Source organism: Cotesia glomerata, linkage group LG1 (genome assembly GCF_020080835.1).
Source record: "Cotesia glomerata isolate CgM1 linkage group LG1, MPM_Cglom_v2.3, whole genome shotgun sequence".
Lineage (NCBI taxonomy): Eukaryota > Metazoa > Arthropoda > Insecta > Hymenoptera > Braconidae > Cotesia > Cotesia glomerata.
This window is the reverse complement of record NC_058158.1, coordinates 1,574,587-1,592,795: the sequence shown is the minus strand read 5'-3', so window position 1 is coordinate 1,592,795 and position 18,209 is coordinate 1,574,587. Positions and strand designations below refer to the sequence as shown.

Here is an 18,209-nt window from a genome sequence, read left to right as displayed (position 1 = left end):
TTCAATTTTTTTTTTTAAATTGTTCGTTTTTTTATGTACTTTTCAAAAAAATGTATCAAAAAAAGATGAAATAGAAATTTTATCCAAGACATAGCCGAAATTTCTTCCAACTTTTGAAGGCAAAAAGAAAATTTTTAAATATTAATTTTTCACCTAATTATGGCCAAAAATGAGTTTGACCCCACTTGTAAATAATTACCATTTATGGTAAATATTTACAAGTGGGAAACCATTTTAATTTTCATTTTTTTGAACGAATATTCTATTTGATTTTTTTGATATATTTTTTTTTTAGAAAAATACATAAAAAATAAACAATTAAAAAAAAAAAAAAATTGATTTTCAAAATTTTAACAAATTTTCAAAAAAATTTATAAATTTTTTAGAAAATTCATATTCAATTTTTTTTCAATTGTTCGTTTTTTTTATGTATTTTTCGAAAAAAAAAATATATCAAAAAAAGATAAAATATAAATTTTATCCAAAAACATGAAAGCCAAAATTTTTTCCAATTTTTGAAAGCAAAAAAAAAATTTTTTTTTTATGTATTTTTCAAAAAAAAATTTATAAATAAAATCAAATGAAATTTCGTTCAAAAAAATGAAAATTAAAATGCTTGACCCCACTTGTTAATGATTGTCGATTTTTGTTGAAGAAGCCCCAGAAAAATTAAAAAAAAATGAATGAAAATGATAATAATGATATTAATGACTATTATTTAATTAATTGGGTGTTATTCAACAAAATACTGTTATGATTGTGATTGTAAAGTATAATGGCCTTGAGCATTTCATCATCATATGTAAAAAAGCAAATCCTATTGTGTTGTTTTCTGTATGCTGTAAGAAAGCAGTGTGATAATGTTGTATGGATGATAAAATGTCATGTACGCTAAAAATCTCATCATTATTAATTACCGAGTGTCAATCTCAATAGAAATAAACAAAAAAAAAATTTTAATTTTTTCATCTTAAAAATCATAATTTTTACTTTAAAATTGAAAAGTGACATATGTTTTGGTAATATGAGATAAAAAATTATTATGTTTTACAAATCATTTCATGTAACTACAGTCATTAAATTTGGATTAAACGGTTTATAAGGAGCAACTGATTAATGAATGGAAAAGTGTAAACTATTAAATAAATAGGACAGTTATCCTGTAGTATATACAGTTTAAAAAATATATATGTAATATATTATGGATAAAAAGATCAAAAAAATAACAAACTTATTGTTTTTCTTTTTCTATGATGGACAAAATGTGGAAGAGGTATATTAAAATAAAATATTAAAATAAAAAATCAAAATGGAATTAAGTTTCGTGAAAAAGCTTTATTAGTGAAATCTTGTTCCTATAAAATATTTTTAATAAACAATTATTTCATATTATTCATACTTCATAAAAAGTTTACGTATAAATTGATAAACTTAATTTGTTTGATTAAAAAAAATACGAATAAAATTTCTTAGAAGAAATTTTATGTGAAAAATGGAATTGCAAAAAAAAATGAATTGAGACTTATTTATTAAAACTCAAGATTTTATTATTAATATAAATAAATAGTATAAAATACATTTATTTATATCAATTTTTATAAATTATTGTGAGTAGGATATTTTATTTAAAATAATGAAATCTTGAAAATTAAGTGCTTAACCCTCCAACTCTCCAGCAGCCATAGCGTCACCGTATGACTTTCCTTGCTTCTGCTCTGGGTCCAATTTAATCATGTCGTCGATTCGGAGGATTGTGATAGCAGCTTCGGTGGCGAATTTCAAGGATTTTATTTTTGAAATAGCGGGCTCGAGTACTCCGGCTTTTTTGTTGTCTTTCACGGTTCCCTCAATTAAATCAAGACCCACCCTGTAAAAAATTTCATTATTAATTGATGATTACATACCAAATTTTTTTTTTTTTTTTATCAATTAAGAATACTAAATTTGTTTAATTACCATTTAAGATTAGCATGGTCAACAGTTGTCTGGCTGGAGTTGTGGTAAGCTCTCAATTTAGCAACAAGATCTGTCGAATCTTGAGCAGCGTTAACAGCAAGTGTTTTTGGAATCACCAATAATGACCGAGCGAATTCAGCAATGGCAAGTTGTTCCCGTGAGCTCTGTAAATTTAAAAATTTTATTTAATCTTTAAGTAAGTTAATACTAGCAAACTTGCAGTCACTATGTGACTGCCGTAGTGAACTATAAATAAATAGTATTTTGCTTTATTACATAATGAATTCTGTTAAATTGTACTGTACTTTCTTAAATATTGACGTTTTTAAAGATATAAGCTCATCCTGAGGTTACTCTCATCAAGAGCTTTCATTTGAGTACCCACATGCATTTTTGATATATTTTTCATATATACATATATATATAAATATATGAAAAATTGATGTGGGTACTCAAATGAAAGGTCTCGATAAGTGTAACATCGGGATGAGCTTATATCTTTAAAAATGTCAATAGTTCACAAGAAACAAGGTCATTTCTTAATTATGTTAAATTGCATTTTTTTAAATATTGACATTTTTAAAGTTATAAGATCATCCTGATGTTACACTCATCAAGAGCTTTCATTTGAGTACCCACATGCATTTTTGATATATTTTTCATATATACATATATATAATGTATATAAATATATGAAAAATTGATGTGGGTACTCAAATGAAAGGTCTTGATAAATGTAACATCGGGATGAGCTTATATCTTTGAAAATGTCAATATTTCACAAGACACAAGGTCATTTCTCAATTAAGTATCTAGAAATAGAGCAAAAAAAAAATTACCAATGAAGTTGCGAAATTTTCCAAATAAATAGAAAGAGCGGCTTCAACACATCCGCCACCAGCAACAACAGTCTTGCTCTCCAGAACTCTCTTGACAACACACAGAGCGTCATGAATTGAACGCTCCATTTCATCGCAGTAAAAGTCATTTGGCCCGCGAAGAATAATTGACGCTGCAGTTCTGGCTTTAGGTCTGCAAAAAAATGAATTTAGTCATCAAACCTTAAAAAAATAATAATAAAAAAGGCCATTTGGCAGCCGAAATGGAAATAGATTTCTCAAATAAAGAAAATTTATTTTTTATAAAATAATATTAATGATAATATATAGCTTAATTAATTAATTAAAAAAAAAATTCAATAATTAATTTCAAACTATCAAGAATTAATTTTGTTTAAAAAAAGCCGATAATTCAAAAATTGCTGCAACAGTAAAACTGTTTCTTTGAACGAACTCTAAAATGAGTAATATTGAGGCTATTACCACTTCTAAGGAGTGAAAATTGAAGATTAATAAAAGAACTTTAAGATGCAATTTACCGAATATCAATATCTTGTCTAGTTCAATAATTACACCAAGTTGAAGTGGTAAAAACATCAATTTTTACGATTTTTAAAATTTCAAAATCCTATCATTTTCAAACTACTAGCCCGGTGGCTGAATTTTTTTAAGATATAAGCTCATCCTGATGTTACACTCATCGAGACCTTTCATTTGAGTACCCACATCAATTTTTCATATATTTTATATATTTATATATTTCACAAATACCATAAATATGAAATATATAAAAATTGTCATGTGGGTACTTAAATGAAAGGTCACGATGAGTGTAACATCAGGATGAGCTTATATCTTTAAAAATGTCAATAATTCACCAGACACAAGGTAATTTCTTAACTATTGATATTTTTAAAGATGTAAGCTCATTCCGATGTTACACTCATCAAGAGCTTTCATTTGAGTACCCACATGCATTTTGATATATTTTTCATATATTCATATATATAAATATATAAAATATATGAAAAATTGATGTGGGTACTCAAATGAAAGCTATTGGTGAGTGTAACATCAGGATGAGCTTATATCTTAAAAAAATTCAGCCACCGGGCTGGTAGTTTGTAAATCACAGAAATTGCATCTTAACGCTCTTTTATTAATCTGCGCGATGAGGACGACTGCAGTAGTTAGATTTTTATGAAGTCTTCTAAAAATCAATAAAATTACCCTTTAATAAGAAGAAGTTCGTCATCGCAGATGACATCTTGAACAACCTCAGCAGCTTCTCCAAGGAAACTGGCCTCGAAAGTTTCATCTCCCTCCATGTTGGTCAAAGAAGTCAAGAAGTGAGCACCAGTAGCTTTAGCGACACGCTTCAGGTCAGTCTTCTTGCACCTCCTGACAGCCATAGCTCCAGCTTCAACAAAGTACTTCAGGCACAAGTCGTCAATGCCTCCCGAGAGCAAGATGACGTTGGCTCCAGCATTGAGGATCTTCTGGATGCGCTCTTTAGTAATGTCCATCTCGCGCTGTCTCACAGACTCGAGCTTCTCTGGGTCAGTGATCAGAACCTCAACACCCAGCTTCATCTTAGCTTTCTGGAGGGAGAAGTCCAAGCAAGCGATCTTGGCGTTGACAATTTTCTTGGGCATGGCTTGGGAAGCTACTGTGCAGTTGAGAGCGTATCCTTGGACCAGGATCGACTCCCGGGCGCTCTTTCCGTGAGCTTTCAGGACATTCACTGCCTTGATCGGGTACATGTGTCCTCCCTTGCCGTCGTTTATCTTCACAGCGTTCGCTGCGTCGACCACCATGTTGCCGAAGAAGTTTGCGTCGGCTCCGATGATCTTACTCGACATGGAAGTCTTCGCGACGTGTACTAGACAATCTCTGCCCAGCTCCTCGACGTTCACTGTCAGGTGCTCCTGGATGTACTTGCAAGCTTCTTTGCATGCTAATCTGTACCCGCTGATCACAGTAGTCGGGTGGATCTTTTGCTTCACAAGCTCGTCCGCGTTCTTCAGTAATTCTGCTGCGATTATCACCACTGAGGTGGTACCGTCGCCTACTTCTGTGTCTTGCAATTGGGCTAATTCGACCAGGATACGCGAAGCTGGGTGCTCTACTTCTAAAAGCCGGAGGATTGTCGCTCCGTCGTTGGTTACAGTCACGTCCTAATTATAAATTATTGTTTTTAAAAAAAATTTTAATTTATGGTATTGAAATTGAAGACACTTGACAATTTTTTTATTTTTCTTGAATAATAAGTTAATCGGCTGCCCAATTTCAAAACACAGTAACCAACATTTAGAAATTTAAAAAAATTTTTCTTATTAAGGTAGTTGTAGCGTGATAGGCATTTCAACAGAAAATTATGAAATTTTTTTTACACGCTTTATATTAGCTTCACTTGTATGTCAGTTTGTCAGTATGTCAGTATGTCAGTATGTAACTCTCCGTGGGTAATTTGCGCGCCTGAATATTTTTGATAATCAACAAATAATAGTTTAAAAAAACTAAAAAATCACGCTTTTATAAATAAACCAAACTAAAAAGTAAAAAATAAATAATAGTTTAAAAACTAAAAACACGCTTTTATAGAAAACCAAACTAAAAATAGAAAATAAATTTTAATAAATTTAAATTAAGAATAGTGTTAAAAATTTCAATAAATATAAATTAATAATAGTGTAAATAAAAAATGTATTTTATTTTAAAAAGCGTGGGGTGCATGGTGTCAATAGTTATAAATATTTTATTGACAGATATGAGTAGAGTGATTATCATTTTGATAATATCTTAAAAAGCACCCCACGCTTTTTAAAATAAAATACATTTTTTTATTTACACTATTATTAATTTATACTTATTGAAATTTTTAACACTATTCTTAATTTAAATTTATTAAAATTTATTTTCTATTTTTAGTTTGGTTTTCTATAAAAGCGTGTTTTTAGTTTTTAAACTATTATTTATTATTGAATAATTCACTACCAAAATTTCAGATCAATTGACCGCACCGTTTTTGAGTAATTAATTTTTGAAATTGCATCTTTTACACGTAGCGGTATAGAGAGATGATAAAGTTAATATGAAATCTTTGGCCCACTCGAGTGGTACGGAAGATTTCATACTAACTTTACCATCTCTCTATACCTCTACGTGTAAAAGATACAATTTCGAAAATTAATTACTCAAAAACGGTGCGGTCAATTGATCTGAAATTTTGGTAGTGAATTATTAATATATTTATCTTTCAATAAAAAATATTTCATAATTTTCTGTTGAAATGCCTATCACGCTACAATTACCTTAAAAAAAAGTTTCCCTGCCAAATTGATGAAAAATTTGATTTATGAATCGAAAATACTTAAATTCAAATATTAAAAAAAAAAAAATACGTAAAATTAAGGTCTAAAAGTTATAAAAAATGCAGCAATATTAAAAAAAATTAGGTACAAAAATTTTGCAGTTACTGTGTTTTAAAATTGGGCAGCTGTAATAATAAGGTTTAATTGAAACTAAGGTAAAAAACCCAGTTATTGACACTGGCCTATTTATTGACACTTGCAATTTTATTTTAATTAAAAAAAAAAAAAACAAATCAACTGTAATAAATTAATAAATAAATATTTTTTTTGAATTATAAATTTTAAGATAATTGATTTTTTAAGAACATTTTATTGTTTAATTAGAATAAAATTGCAAGTGTCAAACAACTAGGACAGTGTCAATAACTGGGTCCTTTACTATAGATAAAAAGAATTATTTTTAAAAAATTGCATTTATAATTTTTTAGAGCTTCTAAAGGTAGAATTTTTTATGAAACTGAAATTGATGATGCTAAAATAAGCCGACGTTTAATAATTTTTTTAAGAATTAAATTACAAGTAAAAAAATACTTAATTAAAATTTCATGCATAATTTTTTCAATAAAAAAAGTTATAAAAATATTTAGATATCAGTTAATTTAATTTTCAATTAAAATTGAGAGACATTTGATAATTTAAAAAAATTTTTTTAATTTATAAATTTTAGCAAGAAAAATTTATTTAAAAAATTCAATTTTTAGAAGCTATAAAAAATTATAATTACAATTTTCCAAACTTAGTTTATTATTCAAGAAAAATTACAAATTATTAAATCTCTGACAATTTCAAAAATGAAAATTAAGTTAGTTGACATTTAAAAATTTTTTATTGAAAAAATTATTAGAAAAAAAATTTAATTGCAATTTCCAAAAATTTCTTTTTGTTTCAATTTAATAAATGAAAAAAATTAAAAACCTCACCTAATTTTAGTATTATTTTTTAATGTTATAATTAAAAAAAAAAAATTTTTCTTGTTATAATTTATTAATTAAAAAATTTATAAAAATTATCACGTCTTTGAATTCCAGTATCATTATATTAATTATTTTGGGTGAAAACTTACTCCAATGTCATCAACGAGCATTTTGTCCAGACCAACTGGACCCAGGGAGCTTTTAACAATGTTAGCGATAGCACACACGGCCATAACTGAAATAAAAAAATTTGGATGAGTGAAAAAATGTACATAATAATTTTGGAGAAGATAATTAATAAAATAAAGGATTAATAATTTTTTGTAAATGAAAACGTGCCGGGTTTTAAGTTTTAGGTTATACGCTAATATAAATAAAATAATTACCATTCTGAGAACGAACTGGAGCTCCAGATTGTCTTTGACCAGCGACGGCCAACGCACTTGTTACTCCAGACATTTTTTAATGAGTTTTTTATATTATTTTGCGAAATAATAAAATATTTATTTTAGTTTCTATATAAGGTATCAAATAGCGTGAGATTGCTACTACTCTAATTTGTCTGACACACACAGGAATCAACTTTTGGATCTGACTGCGTATTGGTTGGTTGTTTGACTCTCAATTTTTATTGGCGGATTCTTTTGGAACTCTTACGCATGCGCACGAGGACTTATAAGTACATACAGCTGGGCGCAGCCGGACAAGCCTAGTTTTTTTAGTACCAGCGGTAATATTTAAATATCTAAGGTAATTAAATTTCTATTTTCTTTTTATTTGTAAATAATAATTTGTGACATTAAAGTTAGCTGTCGCTTGACAATTTTTAAATTTAATTTATAAAAATTAATTTTGATAATTTTAATCATTTTTGTATCAAATAAACTATTGAAAAAAAAATCTGACATGTAAAAATTTTAAATGCAATTTTTTAAAAATAATTTCTTGGAAAATTTTTTTGTTAAATAAAATAAAAAAATGGTCAAGTATCTGCTAACTTTAATGTTATATTTTATTTAATAAACAAATTTGTTCTTAAATTATTATTTTAAAAAAATTGCTTCTTTAGTTTTTTAAAATTTCTGTCAATTTTTTTTTTAATTTATTTATTAAAAAAATTATTAAATATTTTCTTAATTAATTTTAATAAATAAATGAAATTAAAGTTAACAGACCTGACAATTTATAAAATAATTTACAAGATACTAAAATTATCAGACTTCTGACAATTTTTTTACTTTATTTTTAAAGTAAATTAAATAATTTTTAAAATTACTTTTTTTATAATTTTTTTGTTGAAAAAAATTCTGACAATTATAAGATAAATTTATTTCTTTAAAAAATCTTAAAAATTTTCAAAAATTTCTCTTAACTTTCGTACTATAAAAACGCACCATCTACTGATAAACATTTTATCAATCTATTATTACTATTAATAAATATTTACAGTCATTTTAATAATTTTAATATCAAAGAAAACATTTTAAATAATCTAATGTTGGACTTGAATATTCATTGAATTATTTTTCTTCTATAAGTGGTTTTGCATCTCCTCTTGGTACGAACATCTTACTATCTTTCGGCTGGACTACTTGGAATACTCTGTAGTACTTAATAATATTCTCTATAACACAAAAATTCATGAAAATATCATTTCAATTTGGGTGTAAGTATAAAAATAAATAAATTTTATAATTATTTTTTAATTAAAAATGAAAAAATTAAATACTTACTGACATCAACCGGGTCTAGTTTGTATTTCATCGCTATACTTTCAATAGAATTTTTTTTCGAGTCTGCTTGATAGTCAGCCATAAATTGCAACGCTGTCTTCAATTGACACCTACCCTTTGGTATTTTTTCAGGTTCCCAAAAGCCGTATTCAAAATCTTGAGACCATTTTTTATTCTTCGGCTTTTTTGCTTCAGACTCTTGATCACTAATTTTCTAAAAAAATGCCAAAAATTTTATTAATAAATAAATAAATAAATAAAATTCTTACAAACCAACCCAGTGGTGATCTGTCATTAATAAGTAAATAAAAAAAAAAAATAATTAATTACATGTTCAACGTGTGAAGAAACAAACACTTGTTTCAATCTGCCATACAATTCTTCATCTTTTTTATAATGATTCTCCAAAAAATTAGGATCAACTGCAAACAAACAACAATTACTCATTAATTGTCATCATAATAATATGACAAGTGAATAAACAACCAGTAATTATAATACTAAAGTTAGCTGACGCTTTTAATTTTTTTTCAATAATTAAATTAGAACAAAAAATTACTTTTTAAAAATTACACTTACAGTTTTTCAACACATGAAATTGTTTTATTATTTTTTTGTAATAATTTTTTGAATAAAAAAAAATTCTAAAAATTTATGAAAATTAATTATAATTTTAAGAATTTTTTTAACAAATAAATTAAGTCAAAGAAAGTGAGAAAAAAAATTGACATTTATAAAATTAAAAAAATAAAATTTTTTGGAGGAAATTTATTTATTAAAAAAAATTAAAAAGAGGTCAAGTGACTGCTAACTTTAATGTCATTAAAAATTTTTACATGTCAGCTAACTTAATTTACGACTAGTAATTTAATTTACCTTCTCGAGAAATCTTTAATTGCTGAGCAGTAGATGGATGAGGTGGAGCAGGTATTGGTTTTTCTTTTTCCAAAATTTTCGCAGCTCTATTTTCAATATTAAAAGCTCTAGCTGGCTTTGATAGCCTCGACATAATAACACCCATTATTTTACTCATTTAATCTCCTTGTTATAAATTTAAAAAAAATCCCAAAGTCAGCTGATCAAGTCACTAATAATTCTAATAATATAAATTACCTTTATTACAAACAATAAATTAATTTAATAATTTTCTAATTAAAAAATACAACACTAAATATTAATTTTCATTACCACATATTATGTACATAAGTATCCACATGGTCCTAACTCTATTATCGGCCTGAAGATGTCTCTCAGTCGTCCGGCATATTTACTTCGTGAAACATCGACTAAGTTCGCTTTATAAAATTTATTTGCTACGTCCCCAATTTATATTTCAATTGACGTGTACCTAACCTATTGTTTAAGTAATTATTAAGCAGATTATCACAAATTATAATGGTCGAAATGGCTTCAAAAAAAGATCAGAAGGATGAGCCGGTAAGAATAATTAATAAATTTTTTATTTTTTTAAAAATATTTATAGAAAGAAGAAATAAATCAGCTGTTAAAAAAAATTACCACTGTCAATTTTAATTAAATTTTTAGATAAAAATAAACAAATGGGACGGAGCAGCTGTGAAAAACGCACTGGATGATGCTGTTAAAGAAGTTCTAACTAAAAAATACAATTACATTGAAAATTTCACCCTGCTTGACATCCGTCTAGCTATTTGTGGTATTGCTGTTGGAGTTGCTGGAGTTGCGCTCTTCTGGGACTGGTTCCATCCTTTCCCGGCGTCGAGACATGTCTTGGTGATGGGAGTTTCTGCTTACTTCGTTCTGATGACTATTCTTCATATTTACACAACTTACAAAGAAAAAGGAATATTTGTCGTTGCTGTTCAAAGGTAGTTTTATTTTTTTTTAATTATTTAAAATTAAATTGGCCAACATTTTATAGTTTTTTTTATTAAAAAAAAATTATAATACTGAAATTGAGACATCTGATAATTTTTTAGAATTTTTTTGACAAACAAATTATAGCAAGAAAATTATGATACTAAAGTTAGCCGACATTTTTGATTTTTCGATTTTTTTTTAATAATTAAATTAAAACAAAAAAATATTTTTTAAAAATTGCACTTACAGTTTTTCAAGTTTTTAACAAATGAAAATTTTTTTTTCTTCTTTTTTGTAGTCATTTTTTTAATAAAAAAATTTTTTTAATTTTTAAATGTCGGCTAACTTAATTTTCATAAGAAAATTTTATTTAAAAATTTCATCTTTAGAAGCTCTGAAAAATTAAAAATGAGATTTTTATAAATAATTTTCTATGCTTAGTTTATTTTTCAAAAAAAATAAAAAAATTGTCAAGTATCTGCTAACTTCAGTCTCATTAAAAAATTTTAAAAACTATACGTGCAATTTTTTTTACTAGTAATTTAATTGTTGAAAAAAAAAGTTGTTTAATGTCGGCTAATTTTAGTATTATTATTGTTATTATAAAAATTAATAACAATAAAGTTGGCCGACATTTTTGATTTTGCCTATTTATTAAATTAGAACTAAAAAATATTTTTTTTTTTAATTTCACTTACAGTTTTTCAAATTTTCTACAGGTCAATTTTTTTTTTAATTTTTTGTAATAATTTTCTTCAATAAAAAAAATTGTAAAAATTTTTTTTATTAAAAAAATGATTACAAAAAAATAAAAAAAAAATTTATATTTAAAAAACTTTAAAAATTATAAGTGCAAATTTTTTAAAAATATTATTGTTCTAATTTAATAATTAAAAAAAAAAATTAACAATGTCGGCTAACTTTAGTATTATATTATTATTATTAATTATATTTAATTATAAAAAAATACTTTTACTTACCAATTAATTATATTTTAAGAGATCCAGCTGGTTTTGACCCAGACTACGTCTGGGAAGCGAGCTCGTACCTGAAGAAGTACGATGACAAGTACAACTTAACCTTTTCTGTGAAAAATGAGGCTACTGGTGCAGTAAATGAGGCTACAGTGATCAAGTCCGTCGCAAATTTCATCGACGTCAACGGGGTGGTGTGTCTCGACCTCGTGGACAACTTCATAGCTAGTTTACACGACAGCCTGGTGGCTCAGCGCAAAGACAAGTAGCCACTCACTGATAATTGATTATTCATACGCATTTAATTTTAATTCTTAAAATAAAAAATTTATTATACATAATTCAATAATAATCAGTAATTTGTATAAAGATTTATTTTTTTTTGTTTACATTTATATCTGAAACCTACTACTATTTAAAAATACTTATAATTATAATAAAAATATCTAGCGGAAATGATACAAATCTTTTTAATAAGTAGTTTTTTTTGTATTTGTAAGAAGTTTGTTTTTAAATGTTAGTTATAGTAATAAATATAAGATTTATCCGTGGGTTGTGTCGTCTTCCACAAAGTCAGCTGCTTCTTCGCGGGTGACACATTCAACGTGCGAAACTTTGTTGCGGAATTTAACACCATAGAATTTGTTAGCATGTTGAAGTAATTCAGGTCTGAAAATTAAAATAAAAATTTATTTATTAAAATAATGATACTGAAGCTGCGAGACATCTGATAATTTTTACAATCTTTAGATACATAATTAAGAAATAATGGCTTGTATCTTGTGAACTATTGATATTTTTAAAGATATAAGCTCATCCCGATGTTACACTCATCAAGACCTTTCATTTGAATACCCACATCAATTTTTCATATATATATATATATATATATATATATATATATATATATATATATATATATATATATATATATATATATATATATATATATATATATATATGAAAAATATATCAAAAATGCATGTGGGTACTCAAATGCAAGCTCTTGATAAGTGTATCATCGGGATGAGCTTATATCTTAAAAAATATCAATAATTAAGAAACGACCTTTTATCTTATGAACTATTGACATTTTTGAAGATATAAGTTCATCCCGATGTTACACTCATTAAGACCTTTCATTTGAATACCCACATCAATTTCTCATATATTTATATATATTATATATATGTACATATGAAAAATATATCAAAAATGCGTGTGGGTACTCAAATGAAAGCTCTTGATGAGCGTTACATCAGGATGAGCTTACATCTTAGAAAATGTCAATAATTAAAAACTGATTCTGCTATCTTGTCAACTATTGATATTTTTGAAGATGTAAGCTTATCTTGATGTTACACTCATCAAGACCTTTCATTTGAGTACCCACATCAATTTTTCATATATTTTATATATTTACATATATTATATATATGTATATATGAAAAATATATAAAAAATGCATGTGGGTACTCAAATGAAAGCTCTTGATGAGTGTAACACCAAGATGAGCTTATATCTTTAAAATCGTCAATATTTAATCAAGTACATTTCAATTTAACAAAAGTCATTATTTAATAAAGCAAAATTATTTATTTATAGTTAAAAAAAAAACTCACCTGAAAGTAGTAGTAATAAACTGTGCATCAGAGCTCAATTCATGAATCATATCAGCGACAGCCTTTCTATGCTGCGCATCAAGAGCCTGATCAATTTCATCAAACAGATAAAACGGCGCCGGATCGCACTTCTGAATGGCAAAAATCAGCGCCAAGGCTACCAAAGACTTCTGCCCCCCAGACAGCTGATTCATCTCCCTCATCTCCGCCCTGAGCCCCGTAAAAGACACCCTAATCCCCACGCCAATAAACCTATCAGAATCCGCAGCAGCCGAGGCAACATCTTCACCTCCCTCCTCCCCATCAGCAGTCCTCATGACCAGCTGAGCATGACCAGAAGGCACTAATTTTTTGAAAACTTCACTGAAGTACTTGCTCACTTGCTTGAAAGTAAACTGAATAGCTTCACACTTGCGCTGCTCAAGTACATTCATCAGCTCCTTGATCTTCTCATCTCCCCTATCCAGCTCCTCTTTCCTCTTCACCAGTTTCTCTTTCTGATCACTAAAAGACATAAACTGATCCAAAGCCTTCTTATTAACATGGCTGTACTTCTTCAGCTGATTATTAGCCTTCTCCATCTCCTTAAACAACTGTTTCGTAGACATATTCTGCAACTTCTCATAAGCATCATGACTAGGCAGCGCGCCTAACTCAGTAATCTTTTGCGTACAGTCAGTAATCTTCTGCTCAAACATATTCTTCTTAATCGTCAGCTTCTCCAAGTCCTTAGAATCAGACTCTATTTTCTCCTGGATTTCCTTTTCTTTCGACTTCCACTCCTCTACTTTACTCGCCTCCGCTTTCTGTCTCTTCGAAGCAGCGCCCACTTTGTCATTCTGGGTCTTAAAATCACTGTTAACTTTAACGAGCCGCTTCTCAATCTCAGCCAACTGAGCCTTAGAAGACTCCAGCTGTCTCTGCCTATCCTCAACAGAAATCTCCTGAAGCGCCTGAACTAACTCATCTTTACGCCTGTGCAAATTATTCGTCAACAAATTCTCCAGTTTATTCTTCTCCGCTTCCAACCTCATCCTCTTAGCAAAAGTTTCTTTATTCTCCTTCGTCAGCGTTCTAATTTCATCATTCAAAGTATCAACCTGATGCTGATCCGCGACGGACAACTGAGCCATTAAATCTTGATGAAGCTCACTTTCAAGTCCCTCCTTAGTAGCTCTCATCGCTTCCAAATTAGAAGTGCACTGATTCAAGCTCCTCTCTTTAGGAGTCCTGTATCTCTCAATAGCACTGAGCTCCTCCTTCATCAGCCGAATCTCGGCCTTCATTTTATCATAAATATCCTTAGCTTTGCTATTCTTCGTCTCTGTCCTCTGCATTTCAGTCACATAAGTGCTGATATTAGTGTCAGCCTTCCTAATATCTTCCCTCAGAGTCGCCAAATCCGACTCCATAGTATTTATCTGCGCCATCAGCTCCGATCTATTCTTCTGAATCTCCAGCCTAGACCTCAATGTATTAAAGTACCCTCCAGTCAACGACCCCTTAGAAGAAACCTGATCTCCCTCCAAAGTAACACAATCCAGCCCAGACTCTCTCGCTAAATTGGTAGCGACTTCCAAATTACGGCAGATTAAAGTCTTCCCGAAAATATACCTCATCGCCAAGTCATACTTAGGATCATACCTCAATTTAGATATCATAGCAATTGCATCACTAGTCTGAGGGTAATTCTGAGTCCTGACATGCAAACGGTTCAACGGCATGAATGTAACTTCTCCAGGTAGGCGCTGGTTGTTCATTTCTTTGAGAATCTTCGTTCCGAATTTATCAGACTTGACAATGTGGTGAAAAAGCCGATTACCAGCAGTGACCTCTACAGCCATGTAGACTTCCTTATCACAATCAAAGTTCTCAATGACAGGACCATAATAGCTACTAACTTCATCAGCCATGTCAGGTCTTTCCCTGAAAGTCTCCAAGACTTTACGAACACTGTCTCTGCCATTCAAGATCGGTTTCCCGGCCATAGATCTCAAGCTCTGATCAGCCTTAGCCAAGTCTTCCTTCAGCCCAGACAAGTTCAACTGAAGAACACTCTCCTTGCGATACATTTCCTTGCGCATAGCCTGGCACTGATCCTTTAATTTAGTCAGTTCATAGAACTGTTTGTTATGATCATCAATAGAAACCCTCTGCTTCTCCATTTCTTTAGTATACTCCTCAATTTTCTTCTCCAAGTCCTTCTGCTTCTCAGCGTCTTTCTTCAAATCGTCACTAATTTTTCTCTGGTGTTCCTCCTTGTCCTTGATCTGCTTAGTAAGCTGCTTTAACTCATTCTGGATCCACTTGTCTCTGTCATCCTTGCTGGTAAACTGACTCCCTCGTCCTTGCTTAGCATACAGCTCTTTCCTCTTCTGCTCCTTCAGCGCCAGCATCCTTGTATACTCTTCCTCACGCCTCTTCATTTCTTCATACTCTGGTTTTATCTTCTCAAGATCCTGCTCTCTTAACGCAATCGTAGCTTTAAGCTTCTCCAGCTCCTGCTGAGCGCGCTTTTTACTGTCATTATCTCCCTTGACTTCCTCCAAAAGATCATTAATCGTCAAAGTCAGTTTAGTTTTTTCCTTGAGCAGCTGCTGCTGCTCAGCACTAAGCGTGTCTCTTTCTTCCTTGGCAGACTGAAGCTCCTTCTTGGCCTCCTTGAGCTGCTTGGTAGAAGACCGGACTTTCTCCTGAGAGTTCTTCAGCTCAGAAACAAGCCTAGCTTGCTCAGCGCCGCTGTTCGCTCTGGAAGCCTCCAAGTCTTCCAGCTTGCGCTTGTTCTCTTTGAGCTCTCGCTCGTGGATCGTGTACTCGAGACACCTGCGCTGCTTGTCCCACCTCTGGTACTCTTTAAGTTCCTCCTTTTCTTCCTTCAGCGTCTGCAGTCTCTCCTCGATCGTCCGAAGAAAGTCTTCGATCTTCTCCAGCTTGCCTTCGGTCTCCTTCAAGATTGCTTTGGACTCCTCACGTCTGTCGTCGTACACCCGAGTACCTGCGACTTCTCTCAGGAGCTTCAAGCGCTGGGAATCAGGTGCTGTGGCCATCTGGTTTATTTTTCCCTGCTTTACTATATAGTAGGGGTTTGATCGAGAAAATCCTGCAGACTCTAGCAAGTTCATTACGTCGCTCCGGGTCACATTTTTTTTGTTTAAAAAATATTGGTCCTTTTTAGCACCAATTACGCGGCGAAGGTACACTTCTTCTTTGTCTATTGGCAATCTTCCGTCTGTATTGTCGAAGATTATCTCCACGTGGGCGGAGATTACTCTGGGACCCGTTCCTTCGTGGAGTAAGCCTTGACGTTGGTCTGGACGCAAGTGAGAAAACTCATCGCTGAGCACAAACTGGATCGCGTAGAAAAAATTACTTTTTCCGGAGCCATTTCTTCCGACTAAAAATTATTTTATAATTAGTTTACATTTTTTTTTTAATCTTTAGTTTTTTTTAACACTTTTTAAAAATTACGTAGTGGTCATACTGGGTCTAGTTGACCCCATGCACGGAAAAATTTTTGCTAAAGTAAAAGACCCAGTTATTGACACTTGCAGTTTTATTTTAATTCAATAAAACAAATCGACTCTAACAAATTAATAAATCGCGTGCCTAAAGGTAAAAGGACATAACAATTTATGCGCCCTTTTACCTTTGCAAAGGTAAAAGGGCGCTGTTATTTTTATTGCCAATCGAGTAGTAGACACATTCTGCGCTTAAAATTGAAAAAAAAAAAATTACAAAGGTAAAAGGACGTATGGCTTTAATTATACGCCCTTTTACTTTTAAGAATTTGAAATTTTGGTGATCTAAAGGTGAAAGGGCGTATAATTTTTTTTCGGCCAATTTACAAAAGAACATATTCGTAGTTTAAAAATGTGAAAAAAAAAAAAACTTTCTATGGTAAGGTAAAAGCCCCAATATATGATCATGTACCAGTATATGATCACTCCATGTATTTGTATACCTATATTTGTGAATATAGATATACAAATACATGGAGTGATCATATACTGGTACGTGATCATCTATTGGGGCTTTTACCTTAGTAGCGGCGTAAAACCTCAACTATACTATTTTTTAAAGTTAAAAAAGAAAATATATAAAAAAAAAACAATAAATTACGCGTGATTATTTTCTTGCTTTTTATTTTAAGAAATAGTTATTATAAAATTTGGATCCTGGATTATTGATCATGATGAAACAACTGTTGTGTGAACGGCACCAGTAGTTGCCCAAGGGTCACAAAAAAAAATGTTGACTTTTTCATAGATTTCACTCAACCAGAAGTTGAAAAATTAATAATCGTCAACTTAAATTCCGAGAATCTCAAAAAAATCTTCAAACAATAATAGATGGTACCACAGATACCACTTTCAATGATATCTTCGAAGCAAAAGCAACTCAAAAATTGCCCCGGGTCTTCTAGACCCATAATGACCACTACGGGTTAATTGGAAATTATTTTTAAAATTACTTACCAACTACATTGTGACGAGGATCGAATGGTTCAACGACCGTTTGCTCACGATAGGATTTAAAACCTTGGATAATAACCTGTAAACATAACCAAAAAAATTAATAAATTAATTATTAAATTAATTGTTGTTAAATTGATTTTAGTAAAGATTAATTAATAAAACAAAAAATAGTATTGTTTGTTGATTTTAGTAACAAAATGGGTGTGAAATAAATTAATAAATATATAAAGCGTCATTTGTTGATCAACAGTTATGTTTGTTGATAAATAATAAGTAAAAAATAAACATACTTGCTTGATGTACATGATTAATGTCTAACGTAACATTATTTTTAAGTTAACTTATTATTTAAATAATTTTTCTAGTCAATTTGTAATAAAATAATTATCTATTTATTTAATAACAAATCTGTTGTCAGATATTAGCGGACATATTGAACGTTTAGCAGCGCAACCGGCGCCAAACCTGGAATTAAACTAAGAA

General features: G+C 29.9%; 4 protein-coding genes across 7 annotated transcripts; 1 reads left to right on the top strand and 3 right to left on the bottom strand.

Moving 5' to 3' along the window:
• Positions 1-1,315: 1,315 nt before the first annotated feature.
• On the bottom strand, positions 1,316-7,655 carry LOC123275094 (T-complex protein 1 subunit alpha). Its single transcript, XM_044743015.1, has 6 exons — positions 7,470-7,655; positions 7,233-7,318; positions 4,026-4,972; positions 2,796-2,988; positions 1,957-2,120; positions 1,316-1,867 (listed from the first exon to the last, which is right to left on the bottom strand). Exons 1-6 carry the CDS (start codon positions 7,540-7,542, stop codon positions 1,657-1,659), a joined length of 1,674 nt encoding a protein of 557 aa, XP_044598950.1. The 5' UTR covers positions 7,543-7,655; the 3' UTR covers positions 1,316-1,656.
• Positions 7,656-8,407: 752 nt separating this feature from the next.
• LOC123265233 (protein NDUFAF4 homolog) lies at positions 8,408-10,098 on the bottom strand. Of its 4 annotated transcripts, none has more exons than XM_044728902.1 (5): positions 10,005-10,098; positions 9,693-9,912; positions 9,147-9,238; positions 8,817-9,030; positions 8,408-8,707 (listed from the first exon to the last, which is right to left on the bottom strand). In XM_044728902.1, exons 2-5 carry the CDS (start codon positions 9,847-9,849, stop codon positions 8,604-8,606), a joined length of 567 nt encoding a protein of 188 aa, XP_044584837.1. In that variant the 5' UTR covers positions 9,850-9,912; positions 10,005-10,098; the 3' UTR covers positions 8,408-8,603. The 4 variants fall into 4 exon arrangements, with proteins under 4 accessions (XP_044584837.1, XP_044584846.1, XP_044584829.1 ...); XM_044728911.1 differs by having other exon boundaries at positions 9,693-9,857; positions 10,005-10,096; XM_044728894.1 differs by having other exon boundaries at positions 9,693-9,929; positions 10,005-10,073.
• Positions 10,099-10,102: 4 nt separating this feature from the next.
• LOC123265224 (probable signal peptidase complex subunit 2) lies at positions 10,103-12,090 on the top strand. The gene is made up of 3 exons (XM_044728881.1): positions 10,103-10,253; positions 10,362-10,663; positions 11,655-12,090. The coding sequence occupies exons 1-3, from the start codon at positions 10,212-10,214 to the stop codon at positions 11,896-11,898; spliced, it is 588 nt and encodes a 195-aa protein (XP_044584816.1). The 5' UTR covers positions 10,103-10,211; the 3' UTR covers positions 11,899-12,090.
• On the bottom strand, positions 12,005-18,159 carry LOC123265117 (structural maintenance of chromosomes protein 3). Its single transcript, XM_044728765.1, has 4 exons — positions 18,017-18,159; positions 17,727-17,802; positions 13,252-16,645; positions 12,005-12,298 (listed from the first exon to the last, which is right to left on the bottom strand). The coding sequence occupies exons 1-4, from the start codon at positions 18,029-18,031 to the stop codon at positions 12,172-12,174; spliced, it is 3,612 nt and encodes a 1,203-aa protein (XP_044584700.1). The 5' UTR covers positions 18,032-18,159; the 3' UTR covers positions 12,005-12,171.
• Between the last annotated feature and the right edge of the window lie 50 nt (positions 18,160-18,209).

What these genes read in the sequence shown, in the direction of transcription:
- LOC123265224 (XM_044728881.1), top strand. Translation starts at nt 10,212, where the DNA reads ATGGTCGAAATGGCTTCAAAAAAAGATCAGAAGGATGAGCCG. An exon ending in AAGATCAGAAGGATGAGCCG is followed by an intron (nt 10,254 to 10,361) that starts GTAAGAATAATT and finishes TTAAATTTTTAG; the next exon opens with ATAAAAATAAACAAATGGGA. An exon ending in TTTGTCGTTGCTGTTCAAAG is followed by an intron (nt 10,664 to 11,654) that starts GTAGTTTTATTT and finishes TTATATTTTAAG; the next exon opens with AGATCCAGCTGGTTTTGACC.
- LOC123265233 (XM_044728902.1), bottom strand. Translation starts at nt 9,849, where the DNA reads ATGAGTAAAATAATGGGTGTTATTATGTCGAGGCTATCAAAGCCAGCT. An exon ending in ATTAAAGATTTCTCGAGAAG is followed by an intron (nt 9,239 to 9,692) that starts GTAAATTAAATT and finishes GTTTGTTTGCAG; the next exon opens with TTGATCCTAATTTTTTGGAG. An exon ending in TTTCTTCACACGTTGAACAT is followed by an intron (nt 9,031 to 9,146) that starts GTAATTAATTAT and finishes GCATTTTTTTAG; the next exon opens with AAAATTAGTGATCAAGAGTC.
- LOC123275094 (XM_044743015.1), bottom strand. Translation starts at nt 7,542, where the DNA reads ATGTCTGGAGTAACAAGTGCGTTGGCCGTCGCTGGTCAAAGACAATCT. An exon ending in TCCAGTTCGTTCTCAGAATG is followed by an intron (nt 7,319 to 7,469) that starts GTAATTATTTTA and finishes TTTTTATTTCAG; the next exon opens with TTATGGCCGTGTGTGCTATC. An exon ending in GAACTTCTTCTTATTAAAGG is followed by an intron (nt 2,989 to 4,025) that starts GTAATTTTATTG and finishes ATTTTTTTGCAG; the next exon opens with ACCTAAAGCCAGAACTGCAG.
- LOC123265117 (XM_044728765.1), bottom strand. An exon ending in TCCTCGTCACAATGTAGTTG is followed by an intron (nt 16,646 to 17,726) that starts GTAAGTAATTTT and finishes AATAATTTTTAG; the next exon opens with TCGGAAGAAATGGCTCCGGA. An exon ending in TTTATTACTACTACTTTCAG is followed by an intron (nt 12,299 to 13,251) that starts GTGAGTTTTTTT and finishes TTTAATTTTCAG; the next exon opens with ACCTGAATTACTTCAACATG.